Source organism: Musa acuminata, chromosome BXJ1-1 (genome assembly GCF_036884655.1).
Source record: "Musa acuminata AAA Group cultivar baxijiao chromosome BXJ1-1, Cavendish_Baxijiao_AAA, whole genome shotgun sequence".
NCBI lineage: Eukaryota > Viridiplantae > Streptophyta > Magnoliopsida > Zingiberales > Musaceae > Musa > Musa acuminata.
In genome coordinates, this window is record NC_088327.1 from 15,627,272 (window position 1) to 15,646,923 (window position 19,652).

The 19,652-nt window shown below is 34.5% G+C and overlaps 2 protein-coding genes across 4 annotated transcripts in view; both read left to right on the forward strand.

Moving 5' to 3' along the window:
* Window positions 1-6,011: 6,011 nt before the first annotated feature.
* LOC103998046 (uncharacterized) lies at window positions 6,012-11,788 on the forward strand. The gene is made up of 4 exons (XM_009419424.3): window positions 6,012-7,037; window positions 7,119-7,262; window positions 9,182-9,367; window positions 11,457-11,788. Exons 1-4 carry the CDS (start codon window positions 6,099-6,101, stop codon window positions 11,535-11,537), a joined length of 1,350 nt encoding a protein of 449 aa, XP_009417699.2. The 5' UTR covers window positions 6,012-6,098; the 3' UTR covers window positions 11,538-11,788.
* An 849-nt stretch (window positions 11,789-12,637) lies between these two features.
* The window catches only part of LOC103998027 (protein PLASTID TRANSCRIPTIONALLY ACTIVE 14), a 33,012-nt gene continuing 25,997 nt past the window's right edge, over window positions 12,638-19,652 (forward strand). The window contains exons 1-5 of one of the 3 annotated variants that reach the window (XM_009419395.3): window positions 12,638-12,793; window positions 12,896-13,069; window positions 13,148-13,285; window positions 16,755-16,880; window positions 17,909-18,037. In XM_009419395.3, the coding sequence (XP_009417670.2) occupies window positions 12,728-12,793; window positions 12,896-13,069; window positions 13,148-13,285; window positions 16,755-16,880; window positions 17,909-18,037 (633 nt within the window). In that variant the 5' untranslated portion in view covers window positions 12,638-12,727. The remainder of the gene's footprint in view (window positions 12,794-12,895; window positions 13,070-13,147; window positions 13,286-16,754; window positions 16,881-17,908; window positions 18,038-19,652) is intronic. The other 2 variants (XM_009419403.3, XM_018822936.2) reach the window with 2 other exon arrangements.

Sequence of the window (19,652 nt, forward strand, 5' to 3'; positions counted from 1 at the left end):
ACGATTGTTTCACATATATATCCTTGCGAAGTATCGAAAACAACGAATTTATCCTCTTATTTATATATATATATATATATATATATATATATCGATCATCTCTTCTCTCACCTCTCGAGAGGTTTCAAACTTAAAAAAATATTTAAGTTTGAAAATTTTCATTATAACGTTTCAATGTTTTACTTGTCTTCGTATAATTTATTATACCTCCTTCTTATACCATCTTCATTCTCGTCGGATCTAAGAGCATTGTGCTTATGCTTATGAAGGGGGATAGATCGATAAAGATTATTCATGTATAAAAATATAAACGATTAGGAGCGATAAGAGGACGGAGATCAACCTATGTGTAGAGATATATGCAATCAGAGATGATGATTGAAGAGATAAAAAAGAACAATTGATGAAAAGATATTTTAGATATTATTTCAATTGGATGTAATATTTAAAAAAAAAAATGACAGGGAATTATCCTTCTTACTTATTATTTACTTCATCGAGACCATACATATATTTTTTTATTTCTCTTATGAATATCATAAATAGAGTAAAGCTAAATGGTTTTGTTTTTACGTCGACAATAGATGTCAGCAGCAGAATCCCAAATCCGAAGAGGCGTGGGGAAGATAAGGACGCCAACGATGAGGGTCAACGAGTCAACGATGAGGGTCAGTGGCTTTTACGAGCAGAGCACGCCATGCGCGGCCCTATCTCGCTTCAGGTGGTCTGCGAGGACGACAACCAGCGCGAGGTGACGTGAAAAAACACGGACACGCGTCATAACGTTGTGAGGATTTCAACTGTCACGCTCACAAGCTTTAATCAAAAGGAATTCTCGGAAAATAGTTACCGGTTTTGATTCCTTTTATTTTTTTTCGAAGATCGGTAATCTTATTTTACCCCTTTTTTTTTTCCTACAGAATGCTTTTTATTTACAGTTTTACCTCTAAAGAAAGGATCTGAAAGTCTTTTTTTGGGGCGCGCTTTTGAATTTTTGTTTAGACAAGTTTTTGGATCGATAGATCATAAAGCATAAAACAACCAGTTCGAATCAATTCTAACACCTCCAAATTTTTTTTATTAGATAGCTTTGAAATTATAAAAATATAAACTTAAGAAATAAAATTTAAAATTTATAAAAATTAAAATAATTTAAAATACATCTCAATATAAAATTTTCTTAGCATAGAATTTTAGCAAAATAATTGTATAATTTTAATAGAAATAAAAATATTCTAATATTTGTATAACTTAAATATTATATTAAAAATAAGAGTTGGATCATACGTTTGTTAATGATTTCTAGAAAAATATTTTTATAATTAATTTAGTTTGGTTTAGTTTATCGGACCAATGCTTGGTGCATGAAGTCGAACCAAGAAAGAACTTGTCGTAAAGAGATGAAAGGCTAATTACAAATTATCTCCTTGTACTTAGACCTATTAATAGCATTACGATTTTTCTATTTAGAAATTTTATATTAGGATATCTATAATTCTAAACATAAAATAAATAATTCTATTTGTCCTAACGTCATCAATTGTCTTGACGAAAAACATAATACATGATATAACATGCTAGATCGATATAAAAGTGATAGACAAAAAGATAATTTTAATATCTTTTTTTAATGACTTTATCAACAAAAATATAATTTCAACATATTGAAAACGAAAGGAATATTAAAATTATATTTTTTACTTATTATTTTCATACCAATCTAGTATATGATATCACGTGTTGTATTTTCGTCAATGCAAGTGATGACGTTAGGAAAAATGAAGTTATTTATTTTTTTAGAATTATAAAATTTTTAAATAAAAATTTTAAAATATACTAATATGATTTAAATATAAAAGATAATATGTAATTAGTAAGATGAGATAAAAGAGGAGAGGAACAATATAAGTAAAATTACTTTTGACATTTTAAGAAAGAAAAATGAAAAGTGTGTGAGGTCACTTTTCCCGCTGATTCGATATGTTGACTTCCACGATTCCCTCTCAAACGCAAATTTGACTTAATATGTTGGGAACATGTTGACGTTGAAGGTTTCACAATCTTCGATTCGATCTTTAAAGCATGATAGATTCCATTTTTTAGTACGATTCATATAATATTTAAATCCTCCAGCCATAGTCACAGGTTGAACCAGTGTTGCACTCTGATGTAATCCACAGGCACACCGATTCCACATAGACAACTTATAATAGTTCTTCTCTCAGGCCAAACACCAGCGTCTCTTTCCTTTTACCTCCTCATCCCCTCTCTCTCTCTCTCTCTCTCTCTCTCTCTCTCTCTCTCTCTTTTTCCTTCGACAACTCTTCTATGATCACCCACTCCTCTCCCTTCTATAGGTCTTTCATCGATTCATTTCTATTAGGTCTTCTTCCTATGGTTATTATACTCATCTTTGCTATCCTTTCTTGTCGTATTATAATTTTTTATTTCTAGACATAAATTTTGACATGGCACACATTATTGTAGAGGAACACTCGAGTGAACATTTTGTACAGCCATATCAGATAGAGGTTGAGGACGTTAAGACAATAAGAAGACTCTTCTTCTTGCTCGTAAAATCTTCATGAGTGCATCAAACCACTGTATCATAAACGAGACATTATTAGTGATGGACATGCATTATTGGTGATGGACCAACACATGCCATCCTTTTTGGCAACCAAAATTTTCCACAATAGGAGAATTAATTGTCTACAATGTTCAGTTGTAGACAAATGCAAATGCTGAATAGTTTGATAGCCATGCTTGTCCGCTTGTCCTTGCCAGTTGGATGCGGTCTATGATCACTCTTCCATCATCTATGTGGTGTTTTGGGGTTTTGATTGATGATGCTATCTATTACTTGGTGTAGTTAACATAAATGTTGGTATAGTTCTTTATTGGTGTTTCATTATCCATGATATCAATATTACATTAATATATCTTTTTATTGTCATCTAAACATAAATTGAATAGGTATCTTTTGAGCGACTTTTAATTTTATTTATTATTAAATATTATTTTTAATTTCTAAATAGACCTAATCACGATTTCAAAATCATCGATTCTGATTTCACAATACTTGGAATTGGAACCAAACCTTCAAGGGTTAGTTCTCGTTCGATTGGTTTTAGTTTTGGTTTGAATCATTAATTTTAAATATTTTTAAAGTAAATAATATAAAAAAAATTATATTTTTATTTTTAATTTTTTAAAATAATAAACTCCCATAATGACTTAATGAGTATAAACATATAATGACATTACTTAAAAAATTAACATAATATTAAGTAAAATAATTATCGGACATTATGATGGTCCTTTCAGTAGACATATCAATGAATAGGATGTTGTTGTCTTCATCGATGTATACTTAAACTTCAACTAATTCAAGGGGTATGCTTGATTTGGTTTCATCTAGGATTTATCCTCCCACTCAGAAGACTCGACACTAGAGTTGTTAGTATCTGTCTCGCAATCTTCACTAACATTGAAAATATTGTTGTGTACTGTATCTACTATTCTAAAATAGAAAACTCTATACCTATAATGTTGTCCCCAAACTGAAAATAAGTTTGAGCTTAATAATCTCCTTGATATTTTTATCTTTGTATTAATAGTTTTTCTCCCTTCAAAATTTTACTATTCCCACTAACTTGATCAAAGTTTTGAAGGTACCATGTTCTCGAACAAAGTTAGCACTATAATGATCATACAAGTTATTGACCAATTTTTTAATATATCTAATTTTATCATCAAGATCAACATCTCCTCCTAAACTTTCATAATAAATGGGTAAATAATCATCTAATCTAATGCGAGGATAAAAAATACATGCAACTAAATATAAACGGATGAAATTTCAAGAAAATAATTTATACAATTTTATTTTATAGCCATTATTATCATATTTAAATCATTATCATTTTGATATTCTTCTAATGCACCAACAATATTAATGCAAATAACAAAAAAATTATGTGTAGGATAATAAACATCATATAAGGTATATGTTGTATTATTAAAAACTTTTAAAAGTCTTTCATACACGTTTTAATTCTGTGAATATAAACAAAATTTGCCTAACATTACTTTTAATAAAAGTGTATAATAATTCTTTATATTCAAAAGATTCTTTAAGCAATTTATATGTAGAATTCTATTAGGTAGAAATATCCCTAGAAAATATTTTGGGCCTTTTACCATTTAACTTATAAAATCTTATCCATTCTTTTATTACTTGTGGATGACCCCATGAAATAGTTTGCTTAATAGGTGAACAAAAAATTTAAGAGATCTAAGTCGTACATATAAATTCAAAACATGATAACAGATTGATAAATTGATATAATTTTGGAATAGAAGTAGTATTTATCGATACATTATCAAAATCAATAAAAAAAATAAAAAATAAAAAATATTTTTATAATTTTTTTATCATTCTATAAATATTATTGGTTGTATGTAGTTCATTGAAAACTCTAAAAACAATAATACATTTTTGTATTTTCCATCCACTGTATGGCAGGTGGATTGTAGGAATATATTTGCTAGTGATCATTTCAAATATCAGCACAAATAGAAACATGATCGTCCAAAGCTTTAAATTTTTTTATATTCTTTTATTTTTTATAAAGATTATGTAAAGAATGAGTAAGAGTTGTAGGAGAACTCGTTGTGCGATAAGATTTAAAATCTCTTGATAATAATCAATAAATCTAACTTTTTATCAAAACTAAAAGATAAATATTCAATGATAATTAATTTGACTAATGACTTATGAGTTTTTTAAAAAGAAAATTAAAAAGTGAGAGAAGTAGGGTACTTGAAAATTTACAATTGATTCCTATGCATATGGACGTATTATAAAGTTTCTTCTAATATTTCATATTCTCTTTTATATTTAAAAATTTAGCCATAGTAATTATATAAAATATAGAAAGAGCAATCAACATTACGAACTTTCTTGAAGTATAATTTGAAGATATATAACTTTAGTTTGGATGTCATATCAATATCCTCTGATGCTGATATATTACTTTCTTGAATTATTATAATCAGATAGAGCTTAAGAACGAGAGATTTGAAGGGTATTTATAGGGTTTTCATATTGTTTTTCCTAAAAAATAACTATTATGTGATAGATAGAAGGGGTAAATATTTTTTTTAAAAATTATATTTTTAATTATAAAAATAATTAAAATATCCCTAAACGTAATTATTTATATGATTGTTGAGAGGGGCAAATGAGTCATTTACTCATCCATCGATCATTTAAGCTCAACTATCTTTAACACATTATTAATCGGGGATGCTTTTTTTTTTTTTTTTTTGAACCGCCATATCGATGATTCCAGTTATCAAAATGTATGAATCATAATCGAACTGTCACTGGTTCGATTCGGTTCAATTCCGATTCAAACTATTTCTAACATCTAATATGTTTTAATTTTAATTAGAGTTAAAGTTTGTATTATTCATACAACTAAACTCTAAATCATAACAAGCAAAGGCATAAAAAAATTATAAATAAAAGGGGAGAGAATTTGCACTAATGATTCTTCGAGCTCTCTAATTAGAATTAAGCTACTATGTTTCATTGTAATGAAGGAGATGAATGAACTAAGTGCCCTTTTAACTCTGGACTTGGCTGTAACACATGTATATCTAAGATATTGCGTGTACATGTCTCATTATATATACTCTAAAAAGTATAAAAGTGAGCAATTATTAACTCACTATTACTCCAGACTAAATTGTTTCACCCAAACCCTAAATTTTCTAAGCCTAACCCAATAAATTTGAGATTTTGGCTAATTGGATTTGACCTGATGAAAACAATTTCTCAACTAAATTTCAAGATATGGGATATATATATATATATATATATATATATATATATATATATATATATATATATATATATATATAATTAATGAGGCTTGGAATTGGTCCATATACCTACAAAGCCCATAAGCTATTTAGAGAATTAGGTGAGGATTAGGCCCAATTCTACTACAGCCCACGTAGCCCTGTCAACCAAAAGCCTCTCTCTCTCTCTCTCGTGCTATCTCACCATCGACAATCCATCGAACACCATGCGGGGCTTCGGCAAGCTAGCCGCAGTCTCCGGCCGGCCCATGACCGTCCCCGCCTCCGCCGCGGCGGTCTCCTACTCCACCTTGACTGGTGGAGGCGGTGGAAGAGGAAGAGGCCGGGGTTCTGGGACCCCGTCCCGTGTCCCGGACCAACCCGATTCCAACGCCGGTGATGACGACCTTTTCGCCCCTCCAGGCGTCGGCCGCGGGAGGGGACAACCCGTGCTTCCTTCGTCTCCCGTCCTTCCCTCCTTCTCGTCTTGGATGTCTTCCGAGAAACCCGCCGTCGGGCGGGGCCGCGGTCGCTTAGCGCCGCCTCCGCCGGATTCCTCCGAAACCTCTTCTGATATGCTACCTAAAAAGCCCATATTTTTCAAGCGGGAGGATGTCGCCGTATCTCCGGTAGAGAAGCCTGAGTTTGCCGATGCGGATGAAGTCGAACCGCTTCCTCTCAGCCTGTCCTCTGGACTCGCTGGTGCCGGAAGGGGCAAGCCCACCCGATCGGCTGAACCCGACTCCAGGGCGCGCGAGGAGAACCGGCATCTCCGGCCAAGAGCGGCTCCAAGGTCGACACTGGGAACATCTGATCAGACGTCGAGCCAGCCTAGAATGGGACGGGAGGAGGCCGTGAGGAAGGCGGTGGAGGTCCTGTCTCGCGGCGGCCCCGGCGGTGGGAGGGGTCCTGGTAGGGGAAGAGGAGGGAGAGCAATGATGCGAGGAAGAGGGAGAGGTGGGAGATTTAGGGGACGAGGAGCGGGGGAAGCTGATGAAGATATTGGCATTTACCTCGGAGACAATGCTGACGGGGAGAAGCTGAAGAAGAGGCTTGGAGAAGAGAAGATGAAACAGTTGTCTGAAGCGTTCGAGGAGATGAGCTGGACAGCTCTGCCTTCTCCATTTGAGGACGCATATTTGGATGCTGTACATACTAACAACATGGTTTGTGAGGCCACCTTTGTTGTATTGTGCAAGTTGTCTTCTCTGTTATCTTGCTCTAGCTTGATCTTTTTGTTTGTGCAGATCGAATATGAACCGGAATACTTGGTTGATTTTGATAATCCAGATATTGATGAGAAGCCTCCAATGTCCCTTCTTGAAGCACTGGAGAAGGCTAAGCCATTCTTGATGGCATATGAAGGGATACAGAGCCAAGAAGAATGGGAGGTGATTTGTTGTGCTGTTGGCTTGTTTTAGATAGAGAAGTCTATTCTTGTTAATAAGTTCTCGACCTTCTACATTATGAAAAGTAGTTGATGGTCCTCCACCGAAGGTGGTCATTCCCAATATATAACTTACAGGCTGGAATTGATCCATGCAACTTTTATTTTTGTACATCTTTACACACAACAAAATTTGAAGTTCATAGAGCCAAATCTGACCATTATCTGCCTGCTAGAAGACTCAGATGCCAGCTGCACCTGTTGAGTGGTTGTTCCATTTTCAGATAGTTTTGATCCAGACATTATGGTAGCTTTTTGGGTTCTTTTTATCTCCGAGGTATTATCTATTATGCATACATGTGTAGATACAACTTGGAATCTGATTGGAATATAATAGGCTTCACTGATCTGACAAAAAATATTGGTACATTCTTCTATATAAGCTGCTTTAAGCATTAAGCTCTATACTGTTTTGTCTTTGCTTTACAATTTGCTCCTAGGATAAGAAATTAAAGATGTCAACAAGACCCGTACTGTTACATTGTTCATCAAAATGCTGTGCAAACCAATTTATCTTCAGATAATAACTGTCGAGATCAATATTTGTAGAAATAAAAAAAACGTAGACTCAGAATCTCAAGAATCTAATGCATCATAGGACAATGGGTGAACTGGACTGATTTAAAGTGATGATTGCTGGCTAAGATCACACAGAGTGCCAAAAGTTCAAAGGAGTAGTGACAAACTGATCTAACTTCAATGGTGAGCCTTGAGCAGATCTATAAAATTGGAAGTGAATGCATAAATTTGTGATTAATTCAAATTATTATTGAAAAAAGTTCTCTAAAGTTGACTTCAAGTAGTTGTTAAAAGAGTTTGAATTTTGTAGTTATGGTTTTACATAATTCCTCTTCCAATTTCTGCTTTGCAGCATAATAATTTGGTATCTATTTTTCATATCAAGGCAATGAGTTCCGACATGGTATATCCTAAACTGTTTTGGAACCAATATGCAAGTGGAATTCTCAAATGGTTGTTGAAGTGCTTGTTATTTTGTTTCAACTTCTATTACAAAAGAAAATTGTTTTTATTTAATCCCTGTACGAATTATTGTAGAGTTGAAGAGTGTTAACCGCTCCCAAGGCATGATTCGATAGCAGATTTGATGCCTTTTTGGATTTTGTTAGCTTTTCAGATATTGCAGAAGCTACACTCTTTTCCAATTGACTATTAGTGGTGAAGACTGTAGATGCTTGACTGTCTTTTGTAGTTTATAGCATTGCCTGCACCTTAGTACAAATGACTTGTTGATGACTTATGACTTATAATTACTGCACCTTTATCATTTGGCTTTTGCAAGTTCATTTATCTCTACTTTGTGCTGCATGTTAAATTGTCTCGGTAAGAGGAAAATATGGTGTTGTTTTTATCTTAGTCATTTTTTAGTTTAAAACCTGAGGAATCTATTTGGATGCTCTTTATTCAAGCAACTGTTAAACACACCACATCCTGATTATCATCACCTGTCTTGAAATATTGTGTACACCTTGTTGGTAGCATCTTGTTTCTGTCACAAGCTTTTTTTTAATGTTTTTGGGACTTATATCCATGTGAAGCTAGATATCATATTCTTCCTCTTTCTAGATTCTCTTGGAGCTGTGAATTTTGTCCCCTTAGCTGCACTGTATTTTTGTTGTTCAAACAGTGTATCATCATTCTAGTTCCTTCATTATATCAAATATGACTGTTTCAATCACAAAATCAGTTTCTTTGGTAATATTGGGTCAAAACTATATCCTTTCTTTTGCGTTTTGTCTTTACATGAACTTAAAATTGTAAGTATTGATGTCTTAGTTGTGGCTACCAGTTAGAAATTTCTTGTATTATTTCGTGAATTTTCTGATGTCCAATTTCCTAAACTAGGAAGCTGTGAAAGAAATTATGGAAAAGCTACCTTATATGAAAGAGCTTATGGATATCTACTGTGGACCTGATAGAGTTACTGCTAAGCAACAACAGCAAGAGTTGGAAAGAGTGGCAAAGACTCTTCCAGAGAATGCAGCTTCTTCCGTGAAGAGGTTTACTGAGCGAGCACTTCTGTCTCTGCAGGTTGTCTTCATATTCATAATTCTTTATGTTTCAATCTGGACCATGATTTTTACACGTATAAAGCCTTTTTTTTTAATAGAACAAGCAGTCAATGCATATATTTGCTTTAGATGTTTCAGTACACTATATTTTGTTTCACTCTCTACTATTTAAAATTCTTGACTTTCATGTAGAACTATTTTTGTTTTCTTTTTAGGAAAATCCATGCAAAATTCTAATAATCAGTATTTTGATTCTGTAAAAGACTTAAGTAGCAACTCTGATGAAGACATCACATTAGTTTCTGATGAATTGAAGGACTCAGATGTTTTTCTGATATTGTTATGGAAAAAACCCATGTAAAAATGTTGCAATTCTTGGGATCAACTATCTTTCTTTGGCATGCACAACCCGTCTATACATCCAGTGAGACTCTGTAGTATCATTTATGGAAACTTAATTGGATATTGTTGACTGTCTGAATGCAAATGGTCCAAGGGATGGGCCTATTATCTTAATTTAGAGGTTGCTTGGATCCGTATAGCTTGCATACCAGAATAATAGATTATTTATGGATCTAGTTATTTGACATCCGTAAATTAAATCATGGTTGTTTGGATCTTTGTTATCTTGTTTGGTTGTCTGCATTAGATACAAGTTAGTGCATTGGCAAATGCCTCATATGGGGTTAATGCAGGAACTGTACAGCCAGAACCTGCATCCATAAAGCTGCATGCCTGTATGCAGGATCCAAACAGCCCTAGTATATAAGACAGGGTGTCACTGCTTCTACTAAAAAGAAAAAGCAAGCAGATGCAAACAAGTTGAAAGTCATATTCTTTTTCTGAAGAGTGAATTCATCTATTTGATTGTCTAGAATATATCAGATTGACGTCTTGAGGAATAGATACAAACCCTTACTGCTGTTAAATTTGATGCTAGTCCCTTTCGGAAGGATTTTTATAGTTTATACTAAATACAATTAATCTTTTAACTCTCTACATTCCTCTTTAACTCTTCATTATCATATGAGACTGCAAAAATGTTATTCATTACCATTTGCAATGTGTCACAAATATACTTTTCCTATGAGTTGTTTGTAATGACAAAAATGCTGAAAAAGATATGATTTAATTCTTCTCTTTGACATCTAGAGATGTTATGAAACTCACTTGTAGAGATTTTTTGTGCAGTGGTTTTGTTTCCCTGAGTCCTTGACCCACAAGAAAAAGTAAATTACTCTATTCTTTAGAATTGCTCTAGAACCAAATTCAGGAGCATAGTGAAAATATTTGCTATATCCTTTTCAGAAGACCGCTCCAAGCTCAGCTTAATCATAGGTTGGTTTATTGAAATGTGTGCAGTTGTAGAATGTTTCTACTACACTGCATCTTAGTTATGCTTTAGGGATTTAAAAAATCAAAAGCCCCAATTTCCCAGAACCTTAGCAATAGGCAAGTCTCTGGAGCGATGGTTCTCAATCCCATTAACAATAGCGAGAGGCAAGACTCTTGTCACAGACTGGAGTGGTCTGTCTCTGGTCTCTCTGCTGGTGAGAGATCATGTCAGCTGATGCTTGCCTAATCTCCCTCCATGCAGCCTTTTCCCCAAATTTGTCTTTTTTGGGAGTATAGGCTTAGAGTCACTTCATGTTGCTTCGCTTGTGCAGCTCACAGATATTATTTAGTGAATTTTTTGACATTTAAAGCTACTGGAGTTGAATCTATTGCTTGTTCATTGCTAGCTTGATTAGGCACCTTAAATTTCTGCTTGCTTGTTACCTAAGAAAAAAAAAAATGCTTGCACAATTTAATCTTTATCAAATTTAAATATCAAAATAGCCAATAAAGTCATATTCAATGGTTACTTACTTTTCTTGATTTATAATTTTATTCTTGGTTTGATAAAGACAATGGAGAAGTAAAAATTCTTTGGTTTGGCGATTCATAATTTTCTAGGTTTGGCGATTGGACATTCATTGTTGGTTCCATTATGCAGTTCAATTAAAAACAGTTCAATTCCTTTTATTGCTTCATTAAATATCTTGATTTCAGTTGTAACTGGTGTGAGAGTCATTCCTGATTATTGATCTCTTGGCCATCTTTTGCAGAGCAACCCAGGCTGGGGTTTCGACAAGAAATGCCAGTTCATGAACAAGCTTGTCTGGGAGGTATCACAGTATTACAAGTAGTGACTGGATACCTATGAGACATGGTCTCTGCTGAAGTGTCCTCTTTTTCTTTAGTAAATCAAAGAAGCTTTTGTGGAAGCTGAGAGGAGTTGAGATTTCTGATCAACATACATGATGCATCTGATATGCCATGCTATTTAGCACCTTTTCTTTCAATCTTTTGAATAAATGTCTTCCTACTAGCTTGTGTGGACTGAAAAGTTCTGTTTAATTATCTGAAGACGACAAATAGGAGGTTTGCCGTTTTCCTATGCTGATCTGAAATTTTTAGTTTAAACAGGAGTTCATGCAATCACTGATGAGGGTGTTGTGGGTTTTTTGTTGCATGATTAAAATGGTACGTGTGTGCTAGCTGGATGCAGAAGATTTCTTCACAATACACCCATTCTAATTTTGTGAAGCAATTGCTACTCACTTTGAAGGAATCTGTGCAACATTTGCAGCTTTACTTGTTGATGTTCTGGACAGCCTCACTTATCTGTGTCAAATCCTTTATCACAATTGAGGACAGTCCTAATTATTTAGTGCCATTTATTGATTTTAATTACGTACACACAGAAGGAAATAGGAGGGTCAATTTATTAGTTCTGCTAAGATCCTTAAGTTAGGCTGTGAGCTCCAAATATTAGTTCTGCTCCTATGATAGTGGCAAACCATGTGTGCTTGGATCCCTTCAAGAGAGTAGTACCCACACCCCCCCCCCCCCCCCCCCCCCCCCCCCACCCTTTTTTGTTTGAGACTCCAATTTATGTTAACGTAACTACTGGACATCACTGAGGATCAAATAATTCGTTAAAAATAATACATTTTATATTGTCCAAAATTCCAATAAATTTTTTAGTTCAAATGTGACCATGATTAGTAGTTAAAAATAATGAATTTTATTTTTTTAAAGTTTCAATTATGAAGATATCTAGAGGGAAATTAAAAGAAAATCAAGGAATATATGTGCATTATTAAATTTGGAAGGGGCAAGAATGATATTTTCAAGCTCTGTAAGGATGGAAATGTAAAAGCCTTTTTTCTTTTTCATTTTAAGGGGGCTGGTCCACAAAGAAGCGAATCGGTTTAAATCGGAATCCGGTTTACCTCGACCGATTCGGCCGCAAGATAACGTTCTTTGAAACCCCCTCTCGGGTATCTTCTTCCCCTCTTCCTTTCTCGAGCATTTCCACACTCCCCGCTCCTCAATGTTTTCTTCCCCCATTCTCCCCCTTCCTCCCCTTCCCTCTCCTTCCTTCCTCTCCCATCGCACTGTAAGTATCTTGCCTTTCTCCCTCTCTCACTCATCTCTCATCTTCTCCTTTTCTTGTGGGGTTTCCAGAAACCTCTTCCTCTTCTTATCTCATCAATCTCAGCAGCTTAAGAACGGAGACAATGCCTTCTTTGTCCCCCTTGGCAACAACAGCAGCACCAGCAGCAGAAAGGGAAGGAGGAGGGTTGTCACCGTCAGCAGAGCTTCCACCGCTCCCCTTCCCCCATTCAAGTTCTTCGAGCCGCCTAAGGCCGAGGAGAGTTCCCTGCTCTCTGAGGTGTGACTCCTCGTGCTGTCTCAAATTTGTTGGAGGTTTTGTTTGTTGTGGTTCAGTTTTGGTGCCTGGATCGTGCAGTTGGAGCCCGCCGACCCTGACTTCTATAAGATCGGGTATGTGAGGAGCATGCGTGCTTATGGCGTTGAGTTCATGGAAGGACCTAATGGGTTCGGAGTGTACGCGTCCAAGGACGTCGAGCCGCTGCGACGAGCTAGGGTGAGTTGCGTTAGCCTCCTGAAAAGGTTTCCCTTTTCAGTGTTGTCATTTTCTTGGTTTTTCATCTAATTGGTGGACATTGTCTGATAGATTGTTGTAAACACTGTTTGTTTCTTGATCTTTTTCTAACGCGTCAAGATTTCTTGATGCAATTTTTTGTTTATAATCTTTGTTTGTTCCTTGATTTATTTCTAATGCGTATAGATTTTTTGATACAATTTTTTTGTTTGTTGACAATTGTTTATATATTGTACAGAATCTGACAAATCAAGTGAAGGATTTACCAATTGATTAAGACAATATTCCTCTTAGGCTCTTACCAACTATTACAGATTTCTTAAATAGTGAGAAAATAATGTGAATACATCTTGTATACATTAGACAACACATTATCTAGAAATTATACATGTGCCTGTTTATACTCATTGAAGAATCAATGAGAATGAACTATTCTTCCAACTCATCTCCACATAGTATTAGAGCATCCAAGCAGTGCACAGTATACTCTTTTCTGCGTACTATTGCTACGCCACCTTCTTGGACATTGTTCTTAAAGGATGTGACATGTGTTGAAGATACCTCATCCTCCCAGTCCTTGTCGTCTTAATGTGGATAGTCTTCACACTCCAATTATATTTGTGGACACTATCTGTCCATGCATTCCATGAAGCACCTTGCAGAATCAGTTCCTAAAATTTTGGATTGTTTCAATAAAGTTTGTGATGTTTATCCTTTGACCAAACAAATTAGACTTCCTTTTGGATTAAGTTCAAATTCTACTACTGGACTGTTTGAAATGGTTCATTATGATAGTTGGGGAGCTTTTCGATATTCTTTTTATTTAAATGCTCATTATTTTTGACCATCGTGGAAGATCTTTCTAGTAATGCATGGATATATCTCATGCATTTTTATTACAACTCCAAACCTTATTAGAATTTAAACTCAATTTGATCGAAAGGTTAGATAAACTCAAGTAGATAATAGAATTGAGTCTTATTTTATGGGAGATTTCTTCAGTGAACATGGAATTATTTATAAGCATAGTTGAGTTTTCACTCCCTAACAAATAGGGAGGCCTTAGAATGTAGATACTGTCTTGCTGTAGCCCAGGCCTTGAGATTTCAGTCAAAACTTTCATTACCTTTTGGAAAGTGAGTCTGCTCACTATATCTTACCTCATGAGCTCTTGTCGGCATCTCTTCTCCATAGAAAAATACCATATGAAGTTCTTCATAAACAGTCACCTACTTATAATCATTTGTGAGTGTTTGTTTATGTTTTGAAAATGTACTTTTGTTGGATATCATTTTGATCAAATGGCTTATAAAGCCTATGATTTTGAGGCTAAATATATTTTCACAAGCCGAGATTCTATTTTCCATGAACATATTTCCTTTTTTGATGGTGAAATGAAACAATAACACTAGATTGTAAGTTTTGCCATTATCATTGTCTGACCAAGTTATCATTTGTGACTTACAAGCCTTTAAGGGGCATACCTATTCAAACATTTTAACTTGCATAAAGATTGATGGCATTTTTGTTGAGGAATCCATTCCATCTATCTCATCTCAGCTAAGTTCAAATCAGCCAACCTATGCTAAGATGATCAGGTTGCATTGGTCTACCATCAGTTTGGCTATGAGATTCCCATTGTTCCCATACCATGTTGTTATTCCCAAGCTCAACATCATCTTCAATGCTGATGTCTGGTAAGGGTACTTTTGATCCTTTAAATGTTTTATTTCTTATAAAAATCTTTCCCTTTCACCATTCCTTTGTTGTCAGCATCTCTATTTCTATTCAACCCAACACAATTTGCTTAGGCCGAGAAAAAAAATCCAAGTGGCAATATACCATGACTTAAAAACTTCAAGCATCGGAAGAAAAGGATGTTAATTGTTTCCCTATAGGAAAAATGCTCATTGGTTGCAAATAGTCTATAAGATCAAGTATACATCTGATTGTTTCATTGAACGTTATAAGGTCATATGGATTGCCATGGTTTACACATAAGTTGAAGGATTGGATTACAATGGGACATTTGCACTAATTGCCAAACTAGTTACCATTAATGCTTGTTTGCTATAGCTTCTGTAAGATGCTGGTCTCTTTATTAACTTAATGTTCAAAATGCTTTTCTTTATGGTGAAATCTCCGTTGCAATATAGAAGACTTGCAGACTTGTTGGCCGACTTATTCATCTTACAATAACAAGGCCAAATATAACTTCTTCGATGCACTTCTTAGTAAATTTATGCACCGGATTCTTACACCACATTTTGTCATAGCGATTCGATTTTTGTGACAACTTTTTTGATGCACCTTCTTACTAAATTTATACACCAACTTCGTATACCACATTTTATTCATCTTACAATCACAACCATATATAACTTCTTCGCTGCACCTTGTTAGTAAATTTATGCACTAGCTTCGCATACCACATTTTGTCATAGCGATTCGATTTTTGTGATATTTAAGTGTCTATTGTTTCCAACAAAGAATGACATAAATTTAACTGGGTATGATGATGCTGAGTGGGGAGGTTGCTTTGTTACAAGATCACTTTTCGGGTATTGTGTTTTCCTGGGACTTCATCATTTGGAAGATAAAGAAACAATTAAAAATTGTTTTGTTCTTTGACAGAAGTAGAATACATAACTATGCCAATGATTACTTATGAATTTATTTGGTTGGTACATCTTTTACAAGATTTATAAGTTAACATTTTGGGTCTTGCCAAGTTACACTGTCATGATCAGGTGGCATTACCTCTTGTAGCAAACCCTGTCTTTCATGTACACATGAAACATATTGAAATGTTGGTTCGAGAAAAAAACACAAAACTATCAGATTATACTACTTTTGTTGCTTTTAGTCCATCACACACTTAAATTGCAGATATTTTACTAAATTACTCCGAAAGACACTCTTTCATTCTTATATAATGTGAATATAATGTGAACACCATGTGAATTGGTACATGTGCTTATTTATACTCATTGAAAAAATTAATGAGAATGATCATACTCCCAAGTCATCTCTTTTTCCACAGTTTATTTATCTGAGTTGTTCTAATATTGGAGAATTCTTGTTGGTTTCTTGAATCTATGGGTAGGGACGTTTTCCTTCTCTTGTGCTGTAAAATTTTGGAGATTTCTTCTAGCCAGTTTTTCCAGGTTCATGTTTCCTTTTCAATTTTGTAAATTAAAACAGGTGGGATTTCCACTTTTTCCTTCAAAAGGAAAATAAAAGTGTCACTAAGATTTTTGTTCAAGGAGGCAACCTATTCTGACAGAAAATAATTGGTAGATGAAATCATAATTCCAGTGCCCTTGGTTGCTGTAAATGGTGCTTGATATTAAGCATATTTGTTAGCTTTCCCTTCTTTATGTTTCCTAGAATTTTTTGGTAATAACAAATTGTTCCTTTTAATGATGTTAGATTCTATATTTATTTCCAGGTTATAATGGAAATACCATTGGAGCTGATGTTGACTATAAGCCAGAAGCTTCCATGGATGTTTTTCCCTGACATAATACCTGTTGGTCATCCAATATTTGATATTATCAACTCCACAAAACCTGAGGTAACTGAAATGACTTGACAGGTTCATGTATGTTCGCTCCAAAGAACGACTTCTAACTCTGTCTATATATTTAGTGTTGTATATCTCCAGTAAATATATAGCTATTGCGAAACAATGATGTCTTTCATCACTGGTAAAATAGTACCTTGCACCATTAACATTTAAAATTTTAAAACATTATGCATTAAGTATATACAATGATTCTTTCAAAAAAAGAAGTATATACAATGATGATAAGCTCTACTTTCTGTCATGTTAGAGGCCAAACTTATATATTAGAAGCAAGGATTACAATTTCGAATAATACCGTCTATACCGAGCGGTACGTATCGGTCCGTCAGCAGACCGATACACGGACCGCCTACTACCAAGCGGTATATATATATATATATATATGTATATATATATATATATATATATATATATATATATATATATACCGAACGGTATACTGTTCGGTATATAGTTACCGAGCGAATGTCAAAACTCCGGTATGGTACGATATTTCAATCCTTGATTAGAAGTATTGCATATGTACTTAAAAAATTTGATAGAGAGGCTAAAGATGTATTATGAACTCTAGAAAAAGATAGGCTCTACTTTCTGTTGTTAAACTATGGAGATTAATCACAATAGTGGAATAGTTATTTTAAACAGTGCAATTAACCAAGACTATTTTCTCTTGTTACAACAGATTTGTAAGACATTTGAAGTCAGTTTCAGAGATTTCTACATGAACACTGCTATTCTCTTATTGTGAACATTTGTTGGTCTCCTAAAAGAAAATTCTCCATATATTCTAGACGACGAACAAAATTGAATAAGAATCATAATTTATCTATAAAAGCGATTGTGGGGTATATGAAAGACTGACAATTTTTTTGGAGGTCTTTTGTCATGCTGGCTTATAATTTTACATGCTATATCTATTGCATTGTAATTAAATTTTGACACCAGTCAGAAGTGAGCAAAAATTAAATAAATTCGTATAAGATTTTTTTTCTTACTCTACTGTGCTTGATTTGCAGACAGATTGGGACCTAAGATTGGCCTGTCTTCTTCTATATTCATTTGATGTGGAGGGTAACTTTTGGCAGCTCTATGGTGACTTTTTACCAAGTCCAGAAGAATGTACAAGCTTGCTTTTGGCACATAAGGTATGTGTCACTGCAACTGATGGATTCTGGTATCAATGGATCATATATTCTGTACATTAGATTATTCTTCTTAAATTACTTTGTGTACATCCCTCAATATCTTGATTTTATATACATATCCTTGCAAATTTAAAAATTATAAATATGCTTCTGAGTTTAGTTACTGTCATTTGAAATTTTGATTGCTAGAAAACTTCTTTTAGTGATTAAATGAGAAAAAATAACCTTTCTCCAAAGTGCCTTTTGTGTGAAATGGTGTACACAATCAAATCAAGGAAAAATTCAGAGATTAAGGTGGGCTAGAGATTCTCGAGTGTTAGTGGTTATGGTGGATTCGAGTTAAGTTGGATCTGTCCTATTTTAAAAATGTCCTTGAGTCATGCCCTTAGGTCTGTCCTAATTCAAAAATATCCTTGCACTGTCAGTGATAGCCTAAGTAGAGGATTGGTGGTGGTAAAGGAGAAGATGGATGAATAAGAGTTAGGTTTACTTTGATGTAGGGATTGTTTTCTTGTTCTCCTTTCTTTTCTTTGGGTTTTGAGAGATGTTGAGGTTTGGGGGGGTGTGAACAAGGATGAGATGAATGAAAGGGAGAGGGTAAGTAAAAGGTTATCTTAGATCCTTTGGTAGTTTGAAGATGGTGAAGGAGGATTCTGTGTAGGGCTTATGATGAAGGAGAAGGGTCACAGAAGAGGGGAGAAGGAAGAAGATTAGGGGTCCTTTGATGATCCTATAATTTTTTTGGATATGCATGTAAAAGTCAACTTTTCAAGGGGTATGACTAATTGACTATCACTCCCTTGTAGATGGATATATATGAAAATATCTCCTTTGCTCCCAGATACAAATACAAAGAAAATGGCTGCTTGTTGTTCTTGTCATTGTTACTGTCATCTTGTAGATCCATATAACATGATCTGTATAGCTATCCACCCTTAACTTGAATTCGATATCTTATTGGTGGTGGGAAGAGATAGAGTAAGACCCAAGAAGACTTCACTCGAAACGATAAAAAGAGATTTGAATGTTCTTGATTTTACTAGAAATATTACATTGTGCAGATTTCAATGGTGCAAAAAGATCCATGTGACCCCAAATAGTTGGGACATTACATTTTTGTTGTCATTGTTGTATCAGTTTTGATTTTGGATCTAGACGGCCATCTGAACTAGATCTAATGATTTGCTTGTGCATATGAAGAGGCTTACTGGCAGCCCAGTCAGATATGACTGAAGGCCTATTTTAGATGCTGAATCATAACCTTTGGCTGCAGCATATTTCAACTTGATCATACACAAAATGCAGGCTGGTGGTTAATTTGGTTTCACAAGATTTCACATATACTTATGAACTCCAGTAAATTGCTTGATTGTGGCTTTCCATCACATATCTTGATGACATTTATATAATTTTTTTTTTGAGAAAAATTAGAAGCTTTCATTTATTGAAGATATATGCTAAGGGGATTAGGCGAAGAGCCTCTCTCCTCAGTCATACAAAAAGAAGAGAATCTGGTTGTTCTAGCAAAATTAGTTAGATCATGATGTTTACAATTAGAGCTCCTAGACATGTGACTATGATGAACAACATTTAGCTTTTCAATCAAGAACTTAAT

Bases quoted from the DNA above. Each gene is read 5' to 3' on its own strand.
- LOC103998046 (XM_009419424.3), top strand. From the start codon at position 6,099: ATGCGGGGCTTCGGCAAGCTAGCCGCAGTCTCCGGCCGGCCCATGACC. The intron at 7,263-9,181 runs GTGATTTGTTGT...TTCCTAAACTAG, and splicing joins AGAGCCAAGAAGAATGGGAG to GAAGCTGTGAAAGAAATTAT. The intron at 9,368-11,456 runs GTTGTCTTCATA...CATCTTTTGCAG, and splicing joins GAGCACTTCTGTCTCTGCAG to AGCAACCCAGGCTGGGGTTT.